The 21,214-nt window shown below is 36.4% G+C and overlaps 3 protein-coding genes across 7 annotated transcripts; 1 reads left to right on the top strand and 2 right to left on the bottom strand.

Moving 5' to 3' along the window:
- Positions 1 to 253: 253 nt before the first annotated feature.
- LOC102584482 (scarecrow-like protein 15) lies at positions 254 to 2,502 on the top strand. Its single transcript, XM_006363081.2, has one exon. It carries the CDS (start codon positions 537 to 539, stop codon positions 2,172 to 2,174), a length of 1,638 nt encoding a protein of 545 aa, XP_006363143.1. The 5' UTR covers positions 254 to 536; the 3' UTR covers positions 2,175 to 2,502.
- Positions 2,503 to 3,208: 706 nt separating this feature from the next.
- On the bottom strand, positions 3,209 to 13,517 carry LOC102584143 (G-box-binding factor 1-like). Of its 5 annotated transcripts, XM_015303307.1 has the most exons (14): positions 13,265 to 13,517; positions 12,339 to 12,429; positions 11,748 to 11,820; positions 9,753 to 9,876; positions 9,568 to 9,615; positions 9,395 to 9,481; positions 9,192 to 9,281; positions 8,903 to 9,063; positions 8,767 to 8,821; positions 8,584 to 8,632; positions 8,296 to 8,504; positions 7,411 to 7,488; positions 4,814 to 4,939; positions 3,209 to 3,568 (listed from the first exon to the last, which is right to left on the bottom strand). In XM_015303307.1, exons 4-14 carry the CDS (start codon positions 9,807 to 9,809, stop codon positions 3,470 to 3,472), a joined length of 1,059 nt encoding a protein of 352 aa, XP_015158793.1. In that variant the 5' UTR covers positions 9,810 to 9,876; positions 11,748 to 11,820; positions 12,339 to 12,429; positions 13,265 to 13,517; the 3' UTR covers positions 3,209 to 3,469. The 5 variants fall into 5 exon arrangements, with proteins under 5 accessions (XP_015158793.1, XP_015158795.1, XP_015158794.1 ...); XM_015303309.1 differs by lacking the exon at positions 11,748 to 11,820; XM_015303308.1 differs by lacking the exon at positions 12,339 to 12,429.
- Positions 13,518 to 14,520: 1,003 nt separating this feature from the next.
- Positions 14,521 to 21,199, bottom strand: LOC102583819 (serine/threonine-protein kinase STY8-like). Its single transcript, XM_006363079.2, has 6 exons — positions 20,901 to 21,199; positions 17,562 to 17,694; positions 15,927 to 16,122; positions 15,384 to 15,505; positions 15,153 to 15,308; positions 14,521 to 15,030 (listed from the first exon to the last, which is right to left on the bottom strand). The coding sequence occupies exons 1-6, from the start codon at positions 21,101 to 21,103 to the stop codon at positions 14,722 to 14,724; spliced, it is 1,119 nt and encodes a 372-aa protein (XP_006363141.1). The 5' UTR covers positions 21,104 to 21,199; the 3' UTR covers positions 14,521 to 14,721.
- Between the last annotated feature and the right edge of the window lie 15 nt (positions 21,200 to 21,214).

Genomic DNA, 21,214 nt, shown 5'->3' with positions numbered 1-21,214 from the left:
CAGCAATTTGGCATTGGAAGTTTGGACACCATAAAGTGTTAGGAAAAGTATAGAAAAGCCTTATTTTTCCCCCTTTACTTTCTTTCTTTCTTTGTGGTACACAATTATAATACTTCACCTTCACGACTCTTATCCTACAAAAAGCTAATTAAAATCAATCACTTCATGCTCGTGTCTTGCATGTTCCAACTATCCCTACATTACTATATATCCATGCATCTCCCATATAATATAATGCACCCCCACCCCCATCCCTGCCCTGCCCCGCCCCTTAATTACTAAAGCCTCTTCCATGCATGCAATTAGCCCCCCCACGCACGCAAAGATAAAAAGCCAACAATCATTCATCTCCCCAAAAAGCTACCCTCCATTTTCCCCCAAAGTTTTCAGAGCACAAAGTTGAACACAGCTTTTCTATTAAAGCACACTAAAACGCCTCACGCCAATACACAAAAAAACACTTTCTTGTTAGTTTCATATACTCTTTTTGAGACTTTGGATACGGTTAACAACAATTCTCTCCTTTTTACAGAGAAATGAAAGTGCCCTTTTCCACTAATGACAACGTAAGTTCTAAGCCATTGATTAGCAGCAACAACAATAATCTCCGGAACAACGTTACTTTTCCGGCCGCTACCAACGGCTCTAATTTGTGCTACGAACCTAAATCAGTCCTCGAGCTCCGTCGTAGCCCAAGTCCTATAGTCGATAAACAGATTATAACAACGAATCCTGATTTGTCTGCTCTTTGTGGTGGCGGCGAAGATCCTCTTCAATTAGGAGATCATGTTCTGACTAACTTTGAAGATTGGGATTCTTTGATGAGAGAACTTGGCTTGCACGACGATTCTGCTTCGCTTTCAAAAACTAATCCTCCACTCAGTCTCACCCAGAGCGAGTCGCTCACTCAGTTCCATAATCTCTCTGAGTTTTCAGCTGACTCCACTCAGTTTGCTAATCCTGATTTTTCTTTCTCCGAGAGTACTTTTCCTCAGCAGTTCCCGGCGGTGAATCAGGGAAGTTTCATCAACGCCCTTGATCTCTCCGGTGATATCCACCAGAATTGGAACGTAGGATTTGATTACGTGGATGAACTCATTCGTTTTGCTGAGTGTTTCGAAACCAACGCTTTCCAACTCGCACATGTGATACTGGCACGGCTCAATCAACGGCTCAGATCCGCCGCCGGAAAACCTCTCCAACGAGCTGCCTTTTACTTCAAGGAAGCACTTCAAGCCCAGCTCGCCGGATCAGCTCGGCAAACTCGTCCTTCGAGTTCCTCTGACGTGATTCAAACTATTAAATCTTACAAAATATTCTCAAATATTTCTCCGATCCCTATGTTCTCTAGCTTCACGGCGAATCAGGCCGTGCTTGAGGCAGTTGACGGCTCGATGCTAGTCCACGTCATCGATTTCGACATCGGACTTGGTGGTCACTGGGCTTCCTTCATGAAAGAGTTAGCCGATAAAGCCGAGTGCCGTAAAGCCAACGCGCCGGTTCTTCGAATCACGGCTCTAGTTCCTGAAGAATACGCTGTGGAATCAAGGTTAATTAGAGAAAATTTAACCCAATTTGCTCGTGAACTCAATATCGGTTTCGAAATTGATTTTGTTCTAATTCGCACATTCGAATTGTTATCCTTCAAAGCGATAAAGTTCATGGAGGGAGAGAAGACAGCGGTGCTTTTATCTCCCGCTATCTTCCGACGGGTCGGGTCAGGGTTTGTTAACGACCTCCGTCGTATATCCCCTAACGTGGTGGTACACGTGGACAGCGAAGGACTTATGGGTTACGGTGCGATGTCTTTCCGGCAGACAGTGATCGACGGGCTGGAATTTTACTCTACACTACTGGAATCACTGGAGGCAGCAAATATCGGTGGTGGAAATTGCGGGGATTGGATGAGGAAAATAGAGAATTTCGTGCTGTTCCCTAAGATAGTTGATATGATCGGAGCAGTAGGGCGGCGTGGAGGTGGAGGATCGTGGAAGGATGCGATGATGGGTGCCGGATTCCGGCCGGTGGGATTAAGCCAGTTTGCCGATTTTCAAGCAGATTGTTTATTGGGTAGGGTACAGGTAAGAGGATTCCACGTGGCAAAGAGACAAGCAGAGATGTTGCTTTGCTGGCATGATAGGGCCCTAGTAGCCACGTCAGCTTGGAGGTGTTAATAATAATAATAAAACTAACCCTAAACTAGTTTTAATTTAATAATAGCAGTGATTTGGATCTTTAGCTGTATGGTTCAGTTTTAGGGATTGGGTTAGCATATATAACAATAGATTAAGAAAAGAAAAAAACTCAAAAGAAAGTTGCATGGTCTTTTTTTTTCTTTATCCAATTGTATTGGTAACTATCTATCTTTTGTAATTTTGTAGCTTAATTTGGAATCTTTAAGGTTGGTGTCTCTAATTAGTGGATAATTGCAATTTGTAACTCATTCACTATTTAATTTGAAAGGATACATAGCCATTTTCAGTTCAACTATGAACTACTAAATGAGTACTCCATTCTATTTTATTTGACATGTACATGCTTTTACATTTTAAAATAATTAATTTCGCACCTTTTTATATAATCTATAACGGTTATGACATGTTTGAGATCACAAATTTATAAAATCTCATATTATAAAGATATTATGACAAGTTTAAAAACTATAATCAGACTGCCATTAGTTATGTAAGATTTCTTTTGTGAACCCATAGTTTATGAAACTAAAAAGTATAAAATTTGAGTCCACCAAACGAAATTACTAGCGTCACAGTGATAGCTTATTACCACCATTCCCCTTTTTTTTAAAAAAAAATAAAGTTTTGAGAATGAGTGATCTTAAGAAAAAGCTTTCTATGGACCAATTTTACACATACTGGCGTCTGGCAATGAAAAAGATATATGCACGTAAGTAACTTTGTATAATTAGTAACTATTGATTGGTAACCCAAAATAAATAACCACCAACCTACCAGAAAAGGCATTCCTTTTTCTCGCCAAAGCCATCGCCCACATTGGAGTCTCGACTAAATCTGGAGCGCGCATAGCAGAGCACATTTTGCTATTTCGGGGGTGGTGCTCCCAATAGAATTTTCTACATACCCAAGGCTCTCGAACCCGAGACCTTTGGTTAGAGAGGAATACTATTGCACCACAACCCATATGACAATCACTGAAAGGGACTTTAAAGATAGCCAGGAAAAGGATAACATGAGGGTAAAATTCCAACATCACTTGAAGACTTCTGAACTATTGAAGTTAATTTAAAGATAAGTTAAACAGACTCAGACTCTTAACACTGGGGGTTAGAAATATATGTTACAACTTACAGTCACACTCAGAAAGGGAGCTGAAGGGGGTATAGGTTAGTAGGACAACAAACATTTCTCATTCTGCTGCACCAAAAAAGCAATGATCTGTGAGCACTTTGTAACTAAAATCACCTACTCAGTCCTGGATTTTTCACTTCTCCTTAACTAGCTTCCTCAACATTAGATTGAATACGTGCGGCAATATCGTTCCTCTCTAGCGTAGACACAACGTCTGGTCCACAAAGTAGCATTAACTCTTCCTGTTTCACCATCATATTCCAACAAATATCAGTAATTTCATCTTTCTCGCCTTCACAACTTGCTAGGTCAGGTTTAAAAGAAACAACTTTGCAAGGGAAAAAAAAGTACTAGCACTAAAGAACAAGATGAATGGATGCTGTAGCAAAAGATTCAATGATACTAAACGTCTCACATTAATTATAACAAAAAGCTATTCAAGAATCAGAACTGTACTACCCCTATAAGGTGTCACGGAGGAGGGAAAGAAAATATGGGATGACATGAAGAGTGTACTTGAGAATATTACTTAAAAAAGAGAAGAACGAAAAATCAAAGAGGACAAAAGTTAAAGAGGAATACTTTTTTTTTTTTTTTGATGACAAGGAAAACCCGCAGCCGCTACCCTTTGGGTGCACACAGGGTAAAACCCCCGCTCCTATACAATAGCTCGCAAACCACATAGGAGAGGTAACCCGCACTAGGCAAGCCCGGTGCGACGAGCTCGACCCAGAAGGCAAACCCCTTGCTTTCGCTGGCAAGGGGTTTCGAACTTGAGACCTCCAACATGGAAGTCCCAAGCCCAAACCATTGGGCCACCCCGAAGGGTAAAGTTAAGAGGAATACTTATGAAGGTGTAAAGTACCTTTATCGAATTATTCTCCGAGGTAAGCTTCTCACATTCCTCAGAGAGCCGTTGGAGCTCATCTTTGAGTGAATGATTCTCATGGCTCAATGCTTCTACTCTACGTTGCAGCTCTTCACACTCTGCCTGCGAAAATACATAACGTAATACATTACTGTCAGAAGACCGAAAAGAAATTTAGAGTACATTCTAGGTTCTCCAGCAATTGGAGCAAAGCAAACAACCAAACCATACATGAACAATGGTCAAGAGCTAAAGGCGGCTTGTTTGATGTCCCATCGAAATGCTAGTTGCTGTTGTAACATGAACGGAAAGGAGTATCATGTTTTTGTATGGGCAAAATGGATTTTTTTTGATGACAAGGGAAACCCGCAGCCGCTACCCTTTGGGTGCACACAGGGTAAAACCCCCGCTCCTATACAATAGCTCGCAAACCACATAGGAGAGGTAACCCGCACTAGGCAAGCCCGGTGCGACGAGCTCGACCCAGAAGGCAAACCCCTTGCTTTCGCTGGCAAGGGGTTTCGAACTTGAGACCTCCAACATGGAAGTCCCAAGCCCAAACCATTGGGCCACCCCGAAGGGTAAAGTTAAGAGGAATACTTATGAAGGTGTAAAGTACCTTTATCGAATTATTCTCCGAGGTAAGCTTCTCACATTCCTCAGAGAGCCGTTGGAGCTCATCTTTGAGTGAATGATTCTCATGGCTCAATGCTTCTACTCTACGTTGCAGCTCTTCACACTCTGCCTGCGAAAATACATAACGTAATACATTACTGTCAGAAGACCGAAAAGAAATTTAGAGTACATTCTAGGTTCTCCAGCAATTGGAGCAAAGCAAACAACCAAACCATACATGAACAATGGTCAAGAGCTAAAGGCGGCTTGTTTGATGTCCCATCGAAATGCTAGTTGCTGTTGTAACATGAACGGAAAGGAGTATCATGTTTTTGTATGGGCAAAATGGTAGAATTTTTACACTAAGCCATACGTTGTTACTTCATTCTAAACAGATGTCATATACAATGACAGAAAACGTCCACATGCACAACGATGAACTCCATGGATAAATTTCTGCCCTATCTTATAGTGAAAAGTGATACTCTCACAATGGTTCCAATCATCTACTAGTCTCAGTGTATACACTGAATGTAGGTGAGTTTTCTCCCTTGGTCCAAATCATGGATAGTGACTTATCCGTTTACAGCAGAATCTGTTTGTTAAACTACGGCAGATAAGAACCAAACAAAAGATTTCTGTTCTTTCTTTTTCTGAGTTTCCACTAAAATGAAAAGCAGCTATTTCCTTGGTTTCTTGGCATTAATTTGATGACACTTACCATCACCTCCTGTTCCTATTTAATTTTAACAAATAACTATCATTAGGAGAAAACAGTAGCATCTGGGTGAATTGATAGTGGTAAAGATGTGAGCATCTTATTGCACTTATATTTTTCTCCTTTATCCTTTTGGTTGGATACATCTAAGTTATGCATTAATCCCCATTCCATGAGAAATTATAATGGTATTTACGCGTCTATCCACTTCCTATTCAATTAAACCAATCAAACTCAGGATGGATAAAGGATTTTCAAGATCTTAACTGATAGTTAGAGGAGGGTATATTCGACATTAGAGGCTGCACTTACCCAACCATGTCTCTCAAAATGATAAATTTTTACTCCCTACGTTTACACAGTATGGTTTGTCTAGGAAGATGAGGAAACAGTTTCACATCAGAAGGGATCAGTAGTTATATTTAGCAGCTGCATATTGTTTTTCAGTTCTCAGAACTTGTAAGAATGTAATGTTGGTACTTTTAAGTAAAGTAACAGCATCTTGATTCTTGGGATGTTATTGATTAACGGTCCATAAAAGAGGCTGTACTAGGATTTGATATAAGATTCTCTTTGGAAAGGGTTGGGAGATAGCTGGGATAGACTTACTTTTGAGAACAAGTTATCAGCCTTCAAGAAGATGGTGGTTTTAGGGAGACTATCTATAAGTGGTCTGTTTTAGTTGATATTTGATATGAATGCATCTGCTGTTGCTTTTTCACATTATATTCCAATTTTGATACATACCATCCGTTCATTTGTGTTCCCCAACTCGAAGAAATTTTCTCTCATGTGATGTCCATTGTCTTCACAAATCAAAATATAAAGAGAGACATGACCTTGTTTTTTCGGGGGGACAAGAAAAGGAAAAAACTAAGAAAGAAGTTATAGTTACTAGGGCCGTAAAACACTATCTGCAGATTAGAGCATGTGATATGTAGATATCACATCGAATTGTATTCCCATATTCTTAGGTGCTTATGATTTATGCTGGAGAGCATTTCATAAATGTGTTCCAATTAACTAGAAAAAATCATCATCACAAGACATTGAGGATTCGGATGAAACAAGAACTTGCAGCATCAATCTAGGTTTATGTGGCTAGACGACAATGCAAAAAGATCATTGTGCCATATGATGGCGTAAAAAGGATGATCTTAAGTCTCTCTGCTTCAAGCAAATGTCTAAGTCTGAACTAGGGGTGGCAAAATTGACCCGAGAAACCCTAACTAGAAAATAATTAAAAAATCACAAAGACAGAGATATAAATATTAAAAAGTGGGAGCCCTTCTGGAACAAAATTCATCTCTTCAATAGTTAACAATTTTTAGCATATCTAATATATGTTGTCATTATCAAACTTCTCGGTTGAAGTAACAGAATGCCATCTTTAATTTTTTGTATTAAGTACTAAAAGTCATTGTCAAATTTTCTGATGAATTCGTAGAAAGTAATCTTCAGATTTCTCAATTAAGTAAAAACCATGTAGCTTTTGAGTGGTTCTAATTTTCGTGCAATCTTTTCTGCAAGTAATTGCTGGACTAATTAAATGTGAAAGCTACAAAGGAAAAAAAAAATGAAATCAGTAAAAGTTCATAAGTTGTTATTGTTAATCAATCTCCATGGAGAAAAGATTAAAATAACTATTTTGTTTACAAAGAAAAATAGAATTATTATTAAATTTATTAGCTAATATATGTAGGTAAAAGGCAAGTTAGGCCATTGCCCAACCCACCCAAATTTAGCTCAAATCGCCCATTTGCCACCCCTAGTCTAAATCCACGCAGAGAACCTTTATAAGCGAATAATAAAAGACATACAGTCAACTCTGACTGGTGAAAGACGGAAAGAGTAACATTATTTATATAAAAAATAACTCGTACCTGCTTGCGGAGCCTTGACCTCCTAGCTGACTCCCTATTAGATTGCTTTCTCTTTTGCCTTTTAAGTTCACGTTCCTCCTGTTAAGAGAGGGTTATAACGAAATTTATCAACAAAATGAAACAGAAAAACAATGATAACAAGGCTATAACCCCATCATTGAGTGTGTACTCCCCCCCTCTTGCACACAAAAATGAAGGGGATGTGGACTGTAAAAAGTTGTCTCTCGTGTGTTACATAATTTATTGATCTACTTGAAATAAGCACGAATGTATTTTTTTTTAGGGGTAGGGTGTGTCATAAAGTGGAACAATGAACTTCAAAATAGCACAAGGTGCTGATGTACCCAGAGACGGAAATATCAAGATGAAGCATGTTTAAAAACTAATGAACCATATGAAGGTTTAAAAATTGTTATTGCAATAAATTATATTAGAAAATTGAATCCTACAAACAGGTTATTTTATCCCATAAAGAATGAAACCGACATATCTTCAGTCTTCAGGAGTTTTCTGGCATATTACTAGTCTCAGCTATATTTGGACTAACCAAAACACCTGAAGCCTTATAAAATCAGAGTGTTGGATGCTTTCATAACTTTGTTCAGGTTGTGATCTTTCTTCATAAAGTAGTCTTTTCAGCCATTTCATTAGCATACTAATATGGAACTCTCTGTAGTCTCTGTTAAGAATCAAGATACACAGACAATTTTGTGTAATCAGAAAATATTCCACCTTCACTAATACCATCTGCTACTAGATGTGTGGAATTTATGTACTTTTTAAAAGATAAGCAGGTAGTCTGGCGAATTTGAAGGATATACAAATCTGGTTAAGAACGACAGTACTGATTTCAGTGAGTGAAGAGCTAAAGAAAAGAAAAAGTACCTGAATCCACTGATCATTCATCCTTCCTTCATGTCCTATAACTGGACCAGTTGCATTTGGCTGTAGTTTGATTGCTCCAGGACCGGCAGCTGATGCATTCCACACGTCCATTCCAATATTTAGGTTAGTTGCAGGCACGGTGACAGGATTTCCATGTATAGAAGTCGGGTGATTCTCTTTTGCAGGATTATTCTGTGCACTGGCTCCTGCTAATCGCCATAGTTAGAAACTCAATTATTTGTTGATAATAATAATGGCAGAATCAAGAAGAGAGTTCACAGAAGTTACCATCTGCAAGCATTTGATCAAAGCTTCCCTTCTTGTTTGCAGCAAATTCCTGTGAGATGGCATATGATCAAAAAAAGTTCCAACTAGCAATTGCGGGACAAGGTAAGAATAAAATTGAGACTCATGATCTCCATGGTATGTAAACAAAGACAAGAGGTAGTCAGGGGCGGACTGAATTCTTACATTGTTATCATTTTCATCATTTGTATCTGATGTACCTTCACTTCTGCTTTCATCACTGTTGACGAAAAAATATAACAATCAGATGCATGAATGATCCATAATGAAGAATTTACAGAAATATGATTCATAATCAGACCTTTGTGTGGCACCATCATTTCCGGAACCCGAAGTAACTTTCCCATTGTCGCCTGCCTTGCCACCAGAACAGACCTTTAACTTTTTACTTGAATTCCGATCCTTCCCTTCAGGACCCTTCCCATTTGATTCAGGATTTGCCAGCGCAATATTTGGAGCCGGCTGAAAATACATGAACAAAAATATTAACATGACCTGTCTTTTTGTATTTTTTCTTTTGGGAAGAAGAGGTAACTTGCTTTTATCAGCTTTCAAATTCATAAGAATGAATTACGGATAAGCTTGATTACCGTGGCAATGTTAGGATGAGCATAAACTCCGGCAGGAGGATATAAAGCTGGATATGGAACTGGAGTCCCATAAGGAGGCATAAGAGGATGCTGAAATATAAGACGGTGATCAGAGTAAGTAGTACTGTGAGTTCACAGGTTGTGTAGCTAGTAATCGAAAAGAAATAAAAGAACAAATAAATTAGGAACAGAAAATCAATTACCTGACCTCCCCACATGTATGGGTGGGGAGCAGGAGAAGCAACAGGTGAGGCAAAGAAAGGAGGAGTAGCTCCAGCACTATAATAAGCCTAAACAGGAAAAGAAATAGAAAACTAAATTATTATTCATCAGCATTCATGTGATTGGCTTAATCATTATGGAACTTAATAACAACCTGCATAGAGCTTGACCAATCAGGATATGAAGGTGCGGTTGGTGTCTCCTGATCAAACATTAGAAAACTTGTGAGCAGTGAGCCGACACATGCATTAATACACACACAGAGAGACAGAATAGCACGTGTTTAATGATTGATTAGCCGTAAAACATACAAAAGACAATAAAGAGAAAGAAAGGGACCTGAGTTAATGGCGGCTTTGAAGTCTTTGTAGGAGTGCTCTCTTCCCCAGCTCCCATTGGGTCAATCAATTGTATATGCAGGTATCCACGTGAATAATCCAAAAATGGCTTGCTCAGCTAAAGGCTAGATAGAATAGAAATAGGGAAAAGAAATTAGAACTCTTCCATTTTCTTTTTTTGGATAAGTAGAAGTTAGAACTCCTACCATTTTGCATCTATAAGGATTATTTCTTTCGTTGTCATAGGAACAACAATAATTATTATGCTCAATCTCAATTTGACTATATGAATCCTCACTTCTTAAGGCTCAACTCATGTTATCATCAAACCAAGTAAAAATAAAAGTGAAAAATAAGTTTTATATATATAAATAATAGTAATTATAATAAATAACAATAATATTAGAAGTTCTTTAACAAGACTAAATCATATTCCCTACTAGTAGATATCACCTATATGGATCCTTTTCTACCATTGTGCCCTATCTTTAGCTAAGTCTACATTGTGAGGCATTGACCCCAAGAAAACATAGGTCTTTCAAGAGAACTTCCTTCCATGTGATTGCTCACATTGCCAGTCCCAAACCGAAAAGGACGAGGGTTGTGGTAGGCTTGCAGCCAGCGTGAAAATTGTCAATTCATGAGCCATTGTCATATGAACAAGTATACAGATTTTGGCTTTCTAATAAACAAATGATATACAAATTCTGCCTCGAAAGCTAACCTTATGACACAAAAAGAAGACTAAAGATCACTATGCCTCAAATCCACATTAGTTACGATTGGCTTGATGTAAATACAATGATTGAAAAATTACACTTGTGAAATATATCGGTATAGATCTATGTTACTCAGACTAGGGTGCGCGAATCCGATCCGAGTGTAGATCTAGAGGTCGGATTCTTCATGACACGAATTTTAAGATCAGGGATATGGATCCAAGTTGCCATGTTTTCTTCACTATAGTGTTTCCTTTTCATTACTACTTTGATTTAATTTTCATGAGATGATGGTCTTCCGGAAATAGTCTTTCTACCTCCACGAGGTGGAAGTAAGGTCTATATAAGCCCTACCCTCCCTAGACCTCACTTTGTGAGATTTTACTAGGTATATTGTTGTTGTTGTTGGAATATGAATTCGAATACGGATGCGGGTGTTGGGATGCGGCCAATAAATGTATATTACGACATATAAAGTATATATTTCGATTAGTTTGAGTTATTGAGCTAAAACTAATAACTTCATTCCTTACAAACACCAATATTTTATCTTTTCTTGCATAATGGAAAAGCATTCTCATACTTCATATGGTCAATCTATACTCTCGATCATAGAATATGGTCAAATTACCCAACGTAAGTTGACCAAATCCGATAAGAATCTCACACCCATGCCGTGCCGACACGGGTGTGGCAGGGATTTTGAAGAGTTCGCGCAACATAGGTGTAGACAAGTTCTTTAAACCTCTCTGCCTAAGAGTAGACCGTACACACCATGCATACCATAACAATGAGAAACAATGTCATATTTCCTCCTTTTGGTCTACACAAAAACGATTCACCTGTATCATGAAGCTGATAGTAACAAGGATGAAAGAAGTTGTAAATCCATTAAAGAATAAATAATTTACAAAGCCATGCAAAGCAATCTTTTAAACTTGCAGAACGATCTGTATGTGACTCAAATATAGAGAAAATGAAGCACAAATTTAGAGAGATATATTTGTGTAAATAAGATGTGTACTCATTTCAAACTAAATCTTATTAAAAATATTTAAGTACTTTCTTAAAGAAATTGCTATCTAGTAAGTTTTCTTCAAAAGAGAACATTGTAGACTAACAGATAATCAAGACAAGGAAAGTCATTTACATGGCTACATGATGAATCTGGAGAAAAGCTACTGGATGTATCTATTTACATAATCAAAGTCCAAAATATAGATAATGACACTCATTAATAAAGGTCAAGTTTTTCCTTAATGGTTGCTAGTCCATACTTTTCATAGCTTCAACATCATTCCCATAAAGACCAATTGCACCAAAAACAGAATGCCAATCCTGCACAAATGACTGATTGCAAAAAAGTTGACAAAATTAATCACGTCTTCTTGATGTTAAATCTTTCTGCGCCTGATACTGATGTTTTTGCTTAAAGAATATAGCCAACATCTATGTACACCATCTTCAGGCACAGCTTTTGTTCACCTTTTCTTATAAATAAATGGCAATAAATGTCCACTAAGAAATAGAATGCTTAACCTAATATCCAAATAATGAATTTTCCAAAAGCTCACCCACTTCAAGCCGCCCCACTAATAGACATGACATAATTGTAGTTGAATCAATTAAAAGTGCATTGTATAGCAAAGAGAACTAGGCAGAACTATATCGTTTTACGAGCATGTATTCAAACTCATTATAGACGAATCAAAATCTTATGCAATCATTCCTCGCAGAGTCTAACTAATACAACAATTCCAAGTTGAGAAAAGAAACAAAAAAATAGTATAAAAATAGGTTGTGGATGGCAAGTTTAATATTTTATATTCTTGAAGGCAGTAATGTACGTACTTAGTGATCAACCATACCAATATTTTCCCCGGTTTTTTGCCGAATCAATTTTACTACTGAATAATAAATTTGTGATGCGTGTTTGATGCTCAATTAGAAAGCTGAGTCCTAAAAAGAAAAGACGGCTTGTTAATGTTGTGTTACACTTACAAGTTTTACAAAGGATTAAAATCACAAAGATCATTCTAACAAGTATAGCAAACAAAACATAATCTTGAACATCACAACCAATTTCAGTCCAGGCTCTGCTTGACAACTCCCCCAGGGAAAGAGCTTTTGTGGAAACAAACCAATTTTGCAATAGTCAAGAGCGCCTATTATTTCCCCATTCCTCCTCCAAAACCAAGAAAAACAGCATCCAGTTTATATTAATTTCCTTTTTATTGCTAAATAAAAGGTTAATCAATCTAGCTTAAAAGAAAACTTCAAATATTCGTCAGATTACCCAAATTTAAGTGTGATGTTGCTTAAGAAACATGTCTTTCACACCTTACAGCAAAAGATTAAACCCAAGGAAGAAATGGAGAATTTTGGAAAGTTTACTTAAACCCAAAAAAGATTTGAATCATAGGCATATTTAATTCACAACACAAAGCTGGTCAGAGAATTGGGTTTTCTTTTGTCAAAATTAAACAACTTAATTGCAAGAACTAACTTTCAAGAAACCTTTGGAACTTGCTAAATTGATCATCAAACTCAAAAAATTTTAAAAAAATCAAAACTATTCAACAGTAACAAGAATCAAGAAAACCACTGACAACTAAAAAGATCCCAATTTTAAAATCTAAATCTTTTAAGGGTAATTCTCCTGGAGTTGTCGGTCATTGTGTATGAAGAGTATTAGCATGTTAGCAAACACAAAATCAAACAATTCATAAACAAATACTAGAAAGTAAGAAACAAAAAAAAAACAATGAAAATAAAGGTGGTGGGGAGAGCTGACCTGTGTACTGAATCTGAGGTGGAACGGAAGGTTCCTAAAAGTTAAAGTTTTTTATCCCACCCCCAACTGATTCCTCAGGAAATTAAGAAAAAAAATTATCCTAAACAACACCTGCCATAAAAGAAAACACAATCTGGCCAGAAAGAAGAAAGAAAGAAGACGGTTTAGTCAAAATATTTTGTTTAATTTGTGTGTGCAGAAAATGCCATGTAAGAAGTGATTGGGGTTTTAAGTACAATTGTAGGGTTTTGAGGGGAAGATGACACGTGACAAGAAAACAGCGTCAAGACTTGGCCAAACTATAGTGGATATGAATCGCAAGCCAACAATTTATACGACTACCCAATTTGTTTTCTCCTTCATTTTTATTTGTTCAATAAATTAAATTTAAAAAAAAATTATAATTATACTTTTAATATCAACTATTCATTTTCAAGTTTGTTGAGATAATAAACTAATCAACATGAGTATAATTAAATATATATTTTATTTTTACGAGAGAATGCAAAATTTATTATGAATAGTAAAAGTGATTTAAAATGAAAGAATATCTAACCTTGACACGTATCAAAAATTTGATTTTGATTTGGCTTATCATGTCACTTGACAATTGGCATTTTATTAATATGATTCATGATTAATGTCAGACTTTTCTACAAATTCAAATTTAGTTGAGCTTTAATATGGATATCGAACATCTGATTTTTTTTTAAATAAAAGGACAATTGACATATAATATAATTTTATTTACCTTAAATTTGACTAAGCGCAAAATCACGTGGCATAAGTTAAGGCCTTAAGATAAAATAGTATCTAAATGGATCTTGAACTAATAAATTTGACTCATTTGTAAAGTTCAACATGTAACAATTTGGATAGAGATATGGTTCAGGCCTTAATTAATTAGTTTGCTTATATTGACACATGATTCTGATTGGGGTATATAGTTTTAAATTAATAACTTAAATCCATTTGGCACTATCATTATCCAAAGAATCTTAAATAAATATAATACTATATATTAGTGTTAAATGTGGATGTTTTCCTAAATTTCAAATAAGACTTGAAGTTGTAATTGAAATAAATTCCGAAAAAAAATGAATAATTCTCGTTTGAACTCAATACACATTTAGACCTGACTCCTGAGGATCCACTCTATGTTTGAATCATAATGTCATTTGTATTCTCCCTTTCCATACTAATGCATAAGAATTTCCCAACATATTTTTAACAAACAAACAGAAAAAGAATACTCAGAGAATTGCAAGGAAAAGTGCATCAAAAGATAATATTGTTTTCTGTTCTATTGCTTTCTGTACAGTGATGGTCTATTTTGAAGAAGCATGGGGGCATTGAAGTCTGTTCTACTTCATATTATACATATCATAAAACTGGAGAAGAAGACGGGGAAGTCCTTCAATTATTTACACCTATATTAATATCCTAAGAATAATGTCTCAGAGAGAATTGTCATATGCACTCATGAAGCAGCAACATGAACTCCTGTGTTTTTTCTTGCTATTTTCTGCATCTTTGTCCATCAAACAATTTGTGACAGGAGAATTGACTAACTCATTGCCTGTGGGATGCTCCGTCTCAAACAGATTGGGAGAACAAGTCAGGGAGCCACACACATTGCGAAGAATGTTTGCAAGGAAATCTGATATTTGCTCAAATTCTGGCCGCTCTGCTGGATCCTCTGCCCAGCAAGAGCTAAGAAGGGGTTCTATCTCACTCGGAATGTTATCCATGCTGGGACGCATTTTCTGGAATTTATAGAGGAAAGGAATTTTACCAATCACTGAAACGTTGTTCGATGTGAAAACTTTGATCAACTCTGACATTTTAAGTCAAAATAGACACAAAAAGGTAGAAGGTAGAAACATACCGTAGCTGTAGCATATGCCACCATAATGTTGCTTCTTCCCTTAAACGGAGTGCTGTTTGTGAGCAGCTCCCACAGGATCATTGAGAAACTGTAGACATCCACTTTATGATTGTAGTATTTCTTCACTCCAATTCTAATTGGGTCCATGCTGAACATCTGACATTGACAAAGGGTAAGACATATACTATTATTAAGCAGGTTGTAAACATTTCCGCCCAATTTAATTAATACCTCCGGAGCCATCCAGCGGTATGTACCAGCTTCTGTTGTCATTTCAGCTTCTGCATCCTCCCTAGCTAACCCAAAGTCAGCTAGTTTAATTATTGTCTTGTCTTCTGTGAGGAGTAAGTTACCTACAAATGTAGCAAATATTGGTAATGAAATAGAATCAAACGAGGAACCATCTTAATGGTCTGACCTTCCTTTTTAGAAATTAGGCTTTATTCACATGATAGGTGACACATGGTGCATGTGTTTGCAAACAATATTGTGTTAACCGACGAAACAAGTGAGTAGGGTGGGCATAGTACGGTATTGATATGAAAACGGCACACATGGAGCAAAATGGATATAAGGATTCAATATAGACAATTCCAACTAATCTGGGTTTGAAATTGAGTTGTTTTCTTATGTTCAAGCTAAATCATAAAAAGGATCATAAACTTAGATTCATGCAACTCAAGCCAGCAGTAATCCTGATCAGAGTGTGATTAGCCACCTAAAACTTAACAATTGGAAGTGCAATAGCAAATTATGAGATAGGCAGAGCATTACTTGGCTTCAAGTCGCGGTGAATAATGCCAATTGCATGCAAATACTCCATTGCTCGAGAAATTCCCAATGCAAAACTTAGAGAGAGTTTCAAATCTGGACATTGTGGTCGGGTGCTCCATAAGAACTTCTGAAGCGTGCCACCTCTCATTAGCTCTGTAACTAACATCAATGTTGGTTCCATGGAAGCACCAATAAACTGTTTCAACAATTTTGAGGACATATTAGCAACTAATGAAAAAATAATCAATCACCATACAGAAGGATTGTTTTAAGGCAATTTCTGCACAATAATGTGTAATGAGGGAAGAAACAGGGCAGTCCAATGCACTTAGTATCCCGCGTTGACAGTTCAGATGGGGTCCGAGGAACGGCTGCAGCCATGGGAGTATGACGTAGGCAGCTTACCCTGATGCAAGCATCGATGGTTGACTCCACGACTCAAATCCGTGTCCTATAGGTTACACGGAGACAACTCTACTGTTGGCCCAAGGCTTCCCTTCTAATGTGAAATGAGAGAAACAGGACAAAATTTGAAGAAGTGCCTGAAGACTAATGCCTGACGCTTGAATCCTTTTACAGACACACTTAACAGTGCCTGTATTTTACTGTTGTACGAAACTAACACTATTGCATTAAGTATAGGTGTAGATATATATATATATATATATATATATATAAACTCAACAATCTAACAGCTAAGGAGCCTAAAAGTTGGATCATTCATAATTCCTGCATTTATTCTTCCCAAGACATAAACAGTTAACCACACAGTTTGTCTGAGTATATACTTGGGACAGAGAAGCGGAAAACAAAGGCATGATGTCCGGAACAAATTGAAAAAGAATAAATTAAAAGTTGATATGATACTAGTACTTCGGACACAGTGGCATAAACGGCAACCTTTTCGAAATTTATCTGTTGTCCTGCTAGTTCATTGGCCCTCTGTTTGAGTACAACAACACTTGCACCCCAATCTCTAACTAGTTGAGGTCAGCTTTGTCCTCAAGTTTGAGCAATTATCAGATAATGGACCATTCAATACATACTGAGCCAGCATGCAGTTTTCTAGTTTGACCAACTCTCTCATCAGCAATACAACATGGGATGAAACCATTTCAAACAAGAATCAAGTTTCAGAGGACGCAACTTTGTACCAAGAATCGACAAAATAGTTCAGAAAGAAACCGGTATATAGTTGTGGATATTATCTACACCATATAAAAGTAAATCCAAATAACTAAAATAGATTTTAAAGGGAATGCAACCGTGGATATTTATACAAGAAAGCTTAACAAAATACAAAGAAAGGACAGGAGCACATTAGCTTTATAAATAAATCGTTTCCACATGGAAATGGTATGAAGTAAACAGGAATTCTTTTCACTTTATGTCTGGATTTATATATATTCTTTTTACAGGGGTAGCACCAAATATCTAATTTTAATAACAAAAATGATTGCATAGGCCGTGGCTTTTATTCTCTTTCTCAGTGGACATCAAACCCAGTAAAGCAATCACTGTTTTCTGATTTTGAGTCTGACTCTATTACTGTGTTGTAAGTGATGCCAGCAAAAGCAAGGTAGACAAAGTGAACATAAATTAACTAGTATCACTATTTTTTATTGAACACCATACCTTCACAATATTTTCATGCTTTACTTTAGATAGTAAAGTAACCTCCCTCTGGAATTTCACTTTTCGCTCAGGACTCACATTTGCCGACATGTCTGGCTGTATTATTTTTATTGCAACAGGCATGGATTTATATCTGGAACAAGTATTACAAAGAGTGATTTAGAATAGCAGGACCCTTAAATAAAACGAATTGAAATGCCTGATCACATTTAAGAGTGCAAAATATAGTAACCTTAAAGCCATGTAATATGCACTATCAACCTTTAGTTGTACCAGAATGAGAGGAAAATCCAAATTTAGAAGATCCAAGATAGATGTTTTGGGTATATATATATATACCATATATAACTAAAGTAGATAATCTAAGAACCAAATTCTTCTGATATGAACTAAGCAGTTATTATCTGAAAACATTATGAGGTTTTATTCTGAAAACATCTACTCAAACATAAATTTGGCTATCTTCATGTCCGTATCAGTTACCAATAAAGGGAGAAGGAAACTAAGTTTTCAATGGTTACGCGAGGTGAAATTACGAGTAATGGTTGAAATGCACTAAGGGACACTTCAATGAAGACATTCAGAATTGAAGTGGAACTGAATTTATGAATTCCAAAATTACAAATTCTCTAGTTTCATTTCAAATGAATTCAGACAACATATCATGTAAACCATAATGGAGTTTGTATTTTAAAATAAATTACCATCAGTAAATCGAAATGGTTGCAATCTGCAAACAGTATTGTACAGTAGATGTGAAACATATTGGGACAAATCTCTCGGTCCAAATAGACCCTTATATCGCTTCATCATTTTGATGATGTTGTAAGTTTGGATATGGAACCAATTTCTCTGTCAATTTTTGTTTTAAAAAAATCCGAAAGATCATACAAATTCTTTAAACATTGGACTAAAGTTACTAGTTTTGAATGAGGAAGGAAGTTGGTTTTAAGAAATCTTATTACAAATGAAATATATGCATTATGGATAGTTTCCTCTGATACATTTATTTTCTTTACATTAATAATCTTACTCCTAAGTATATTAGTTAGTGTGGCTACCTATCACAAGGATAGAGAGATGAGTTAAGAGAGGATTTAAGTTCTAAAAAAGATCATTTCATTTCCACTATTTTGCTCCTGAATAACATGTAAGGTAGAGAAAGAAATCTATCTACTTCGCTAGCAAGAGATGTATGATTTGGGAAGCAGAACATTTTTATCAACTTACAACTTCTACTTTATTATGCAGCCTAATACGTTCTTACTTCATTGCCGGGAGAATACACTTGGATTAAAAGATAAGAGCACATGAACCTGTTTACTCAATCCTCTCACCTTAACAAAATTAGTCCTTTTAGTCAATAAAGTAACATAGTGAAACTATATCTCAATAGAGTTCACTTCCCAATTACAGACTTAGGACAAATAAGGAAAAAACGATAAGATTTACTATTGAACTCAATGCCAAATGAATTAGTCAAACTATCTTTGGTAATCAGCAGATATTATTGTCACGAAAATTTATTAGAAATGCCAGCAGATCAGAAAAATCTAAACATAAGCTGAAACACTAATTAAGTAGACATTTTTCTCCTTCCTAGTCTCTAGTTGAGTAAGACTGAAAGCTTTAGCAGACTCGTGAAGACGTGAACCATTAGCTCACTATAACTTTTATAACCGAAAAAGAGAAGACGTAATACACGGGTCTGCAGAAAGATCCAAGGAATTTGTGAGCTTAGAAAACATATTTTTCTGCTTTTGACCACCGACAACCTGATCTGTGCACAATTGGAACTTTGGAAGTAAGAAAGTTTAATCTAGACAACATGCTTTCTCTTTCTAAAGAATTCAGACCTCTGAGTTTTCACTTTGCCTTTGCCCATCAAATAAAATGTAAGTTCAGATGAGAACTTTGATTAGAATTCCAATAAATAGCTTTTCTTTCTTTCCTTTTTTAGTTATATAAATTTGAAAGAGAAAAAATCAACAAAACAATCACGAGTTTCAACTTCATTGCCAAGAGAATGCATTTGGTTGTTTTAGTTTTGTAATTCTTCAACCCTCTCCAAAATTGATAAGATTACAATTCAAAGCAACAATATATTTCCCTAGATGATTATATCAGATTTAGGTTGAAAGTTCACTAAATATCTAAGCTCAATAAGAGCACAGGAACCTGTTCACTCAATCCTCACCTAGACAAAGGTTAGTCCTTTAGTCAATAAGGTAAAACAGTGAAACTATATCTCAGTAGAGTTCACTTCCTAGCCTCCCAATGTCAGATTAGGACAAATAAGGAGAAAAGGATAAGATTTACCACTGAACTCAATGCCAAACGAATTAGACAAACTATTGGTAGTCAGCAGATATTATAGACAAACTAAGTAAGTAGACATTTTCTCCTTCCTAGTCTCTAGTTGAGTGTGAAAGCATTAGCATAGACTCGTGAAGACGTGAACCATTAGCTCACTATAAATTTTATAACCGAAAAGAGAAGGCGTAAACCTCGGGACAATAGAAAGATCCAAGGAATGTGTGAGCTTAGCTAAGACATTTTTTTCTGCTTTTGATCGCCGACAGCCTAATCTGTGCACAATTGGAACTTTGAAAGTAGTAAAAATTAATCAAGATAACATACTTTCTGATTCCTCCGAATTCAGACCTTTAGGCTTTCAATTTGAGTTTGCCCATCAAATAAAATATGAATTCAGATGAAATTGAATAATAAATCCTCCTCTCTTTCCTCTCTTTGAATTAAGCATTGCTCATTCTGTTGGTGCTTGAAACAATTGTATCAACAATATAGTCTACAATTTTCTACAAGGAACTGCTGAACTTAATCACTCCCACAAGTACTAGACAATTCTTTCTGATTATACATAGTCCAATTTTGAGATGCTAGGGAAGATGAAAGGGACAATGCTGACAATTGAAATACCATTAATACAAATACAAGCATAGAAAACAGAAACACAAATCAAAAGTAAAATTCTTTCATCACCCTTTTACTAGGAAAGAGGAATGAGGGAAGTGGATAAATTAGGCAACAAAGCTAAGCACAGCGCCACACAATATCCCAGAACTACAGGTCGATATGAATTTTGTTCTTTGTAAGAAGGATAACAAACAATGTAGCAATTAATTCAAGAAACATAAACCAAGACACAGAAAAAGAAAAGGGTTTTCACTCCACCGAACAAATTGACAGACCGAAACCCCCAAGAAATCAAGAAAACTCCAAAATTCAATTCTTGAACACAAATGCAATTAATTCAAGAAACATAAATGGGGTTCAAGAAAATGGGGAAAAATTCAAGAAAACGAAAAGGGTACTCACAATCCTTCGTAAACAACTGAATAGGGACCTTCACTGATCACATGACCAATAGAAAGGTGTTGTAGATCGATTAGCAGCTTCTTATCAATGCTGACAGAATTTTGAGCAGAAAAATCATCATCAATTGCAGAACCATCAGAAAAATTCCCAAATGGGTTAGAGAGAGAACGTTCAAGATTGATAAAATCTTTAGTGTCCACCATAGCTATTAAGCAACTGTTGCATTACAATAGCAGAGAGAAAAGAGGAAGAAGAGGAGTATATATGTAAACCCTGTGGGGGTGGGTGGGTGTAGGGGGGTGGGGAGTATAAAG

The sequence above is a fragment of the Solanum tuberosum genome, unplaced genomic scaffold (assembly GCF_000226075.1).
Source record: "Solanum tuberosum cultivar DM 1-3 516 R44 unplaced genomic scaffold, SolTub_3.0 scf00423, whole genome shotgun sequence".
Taxonomy (NCBI): Eukaryota; Viridiplantae; Streptophyta; class Magnoliopsida; order Solanales; family Solanaceae; genus Solanum; species Solanum tuberosum.
The sequence above is the reverse complement of the archived record's forward strand: the minus strand, read 5'-3'. Positions and strand labels throughout refer to the sequence as shown.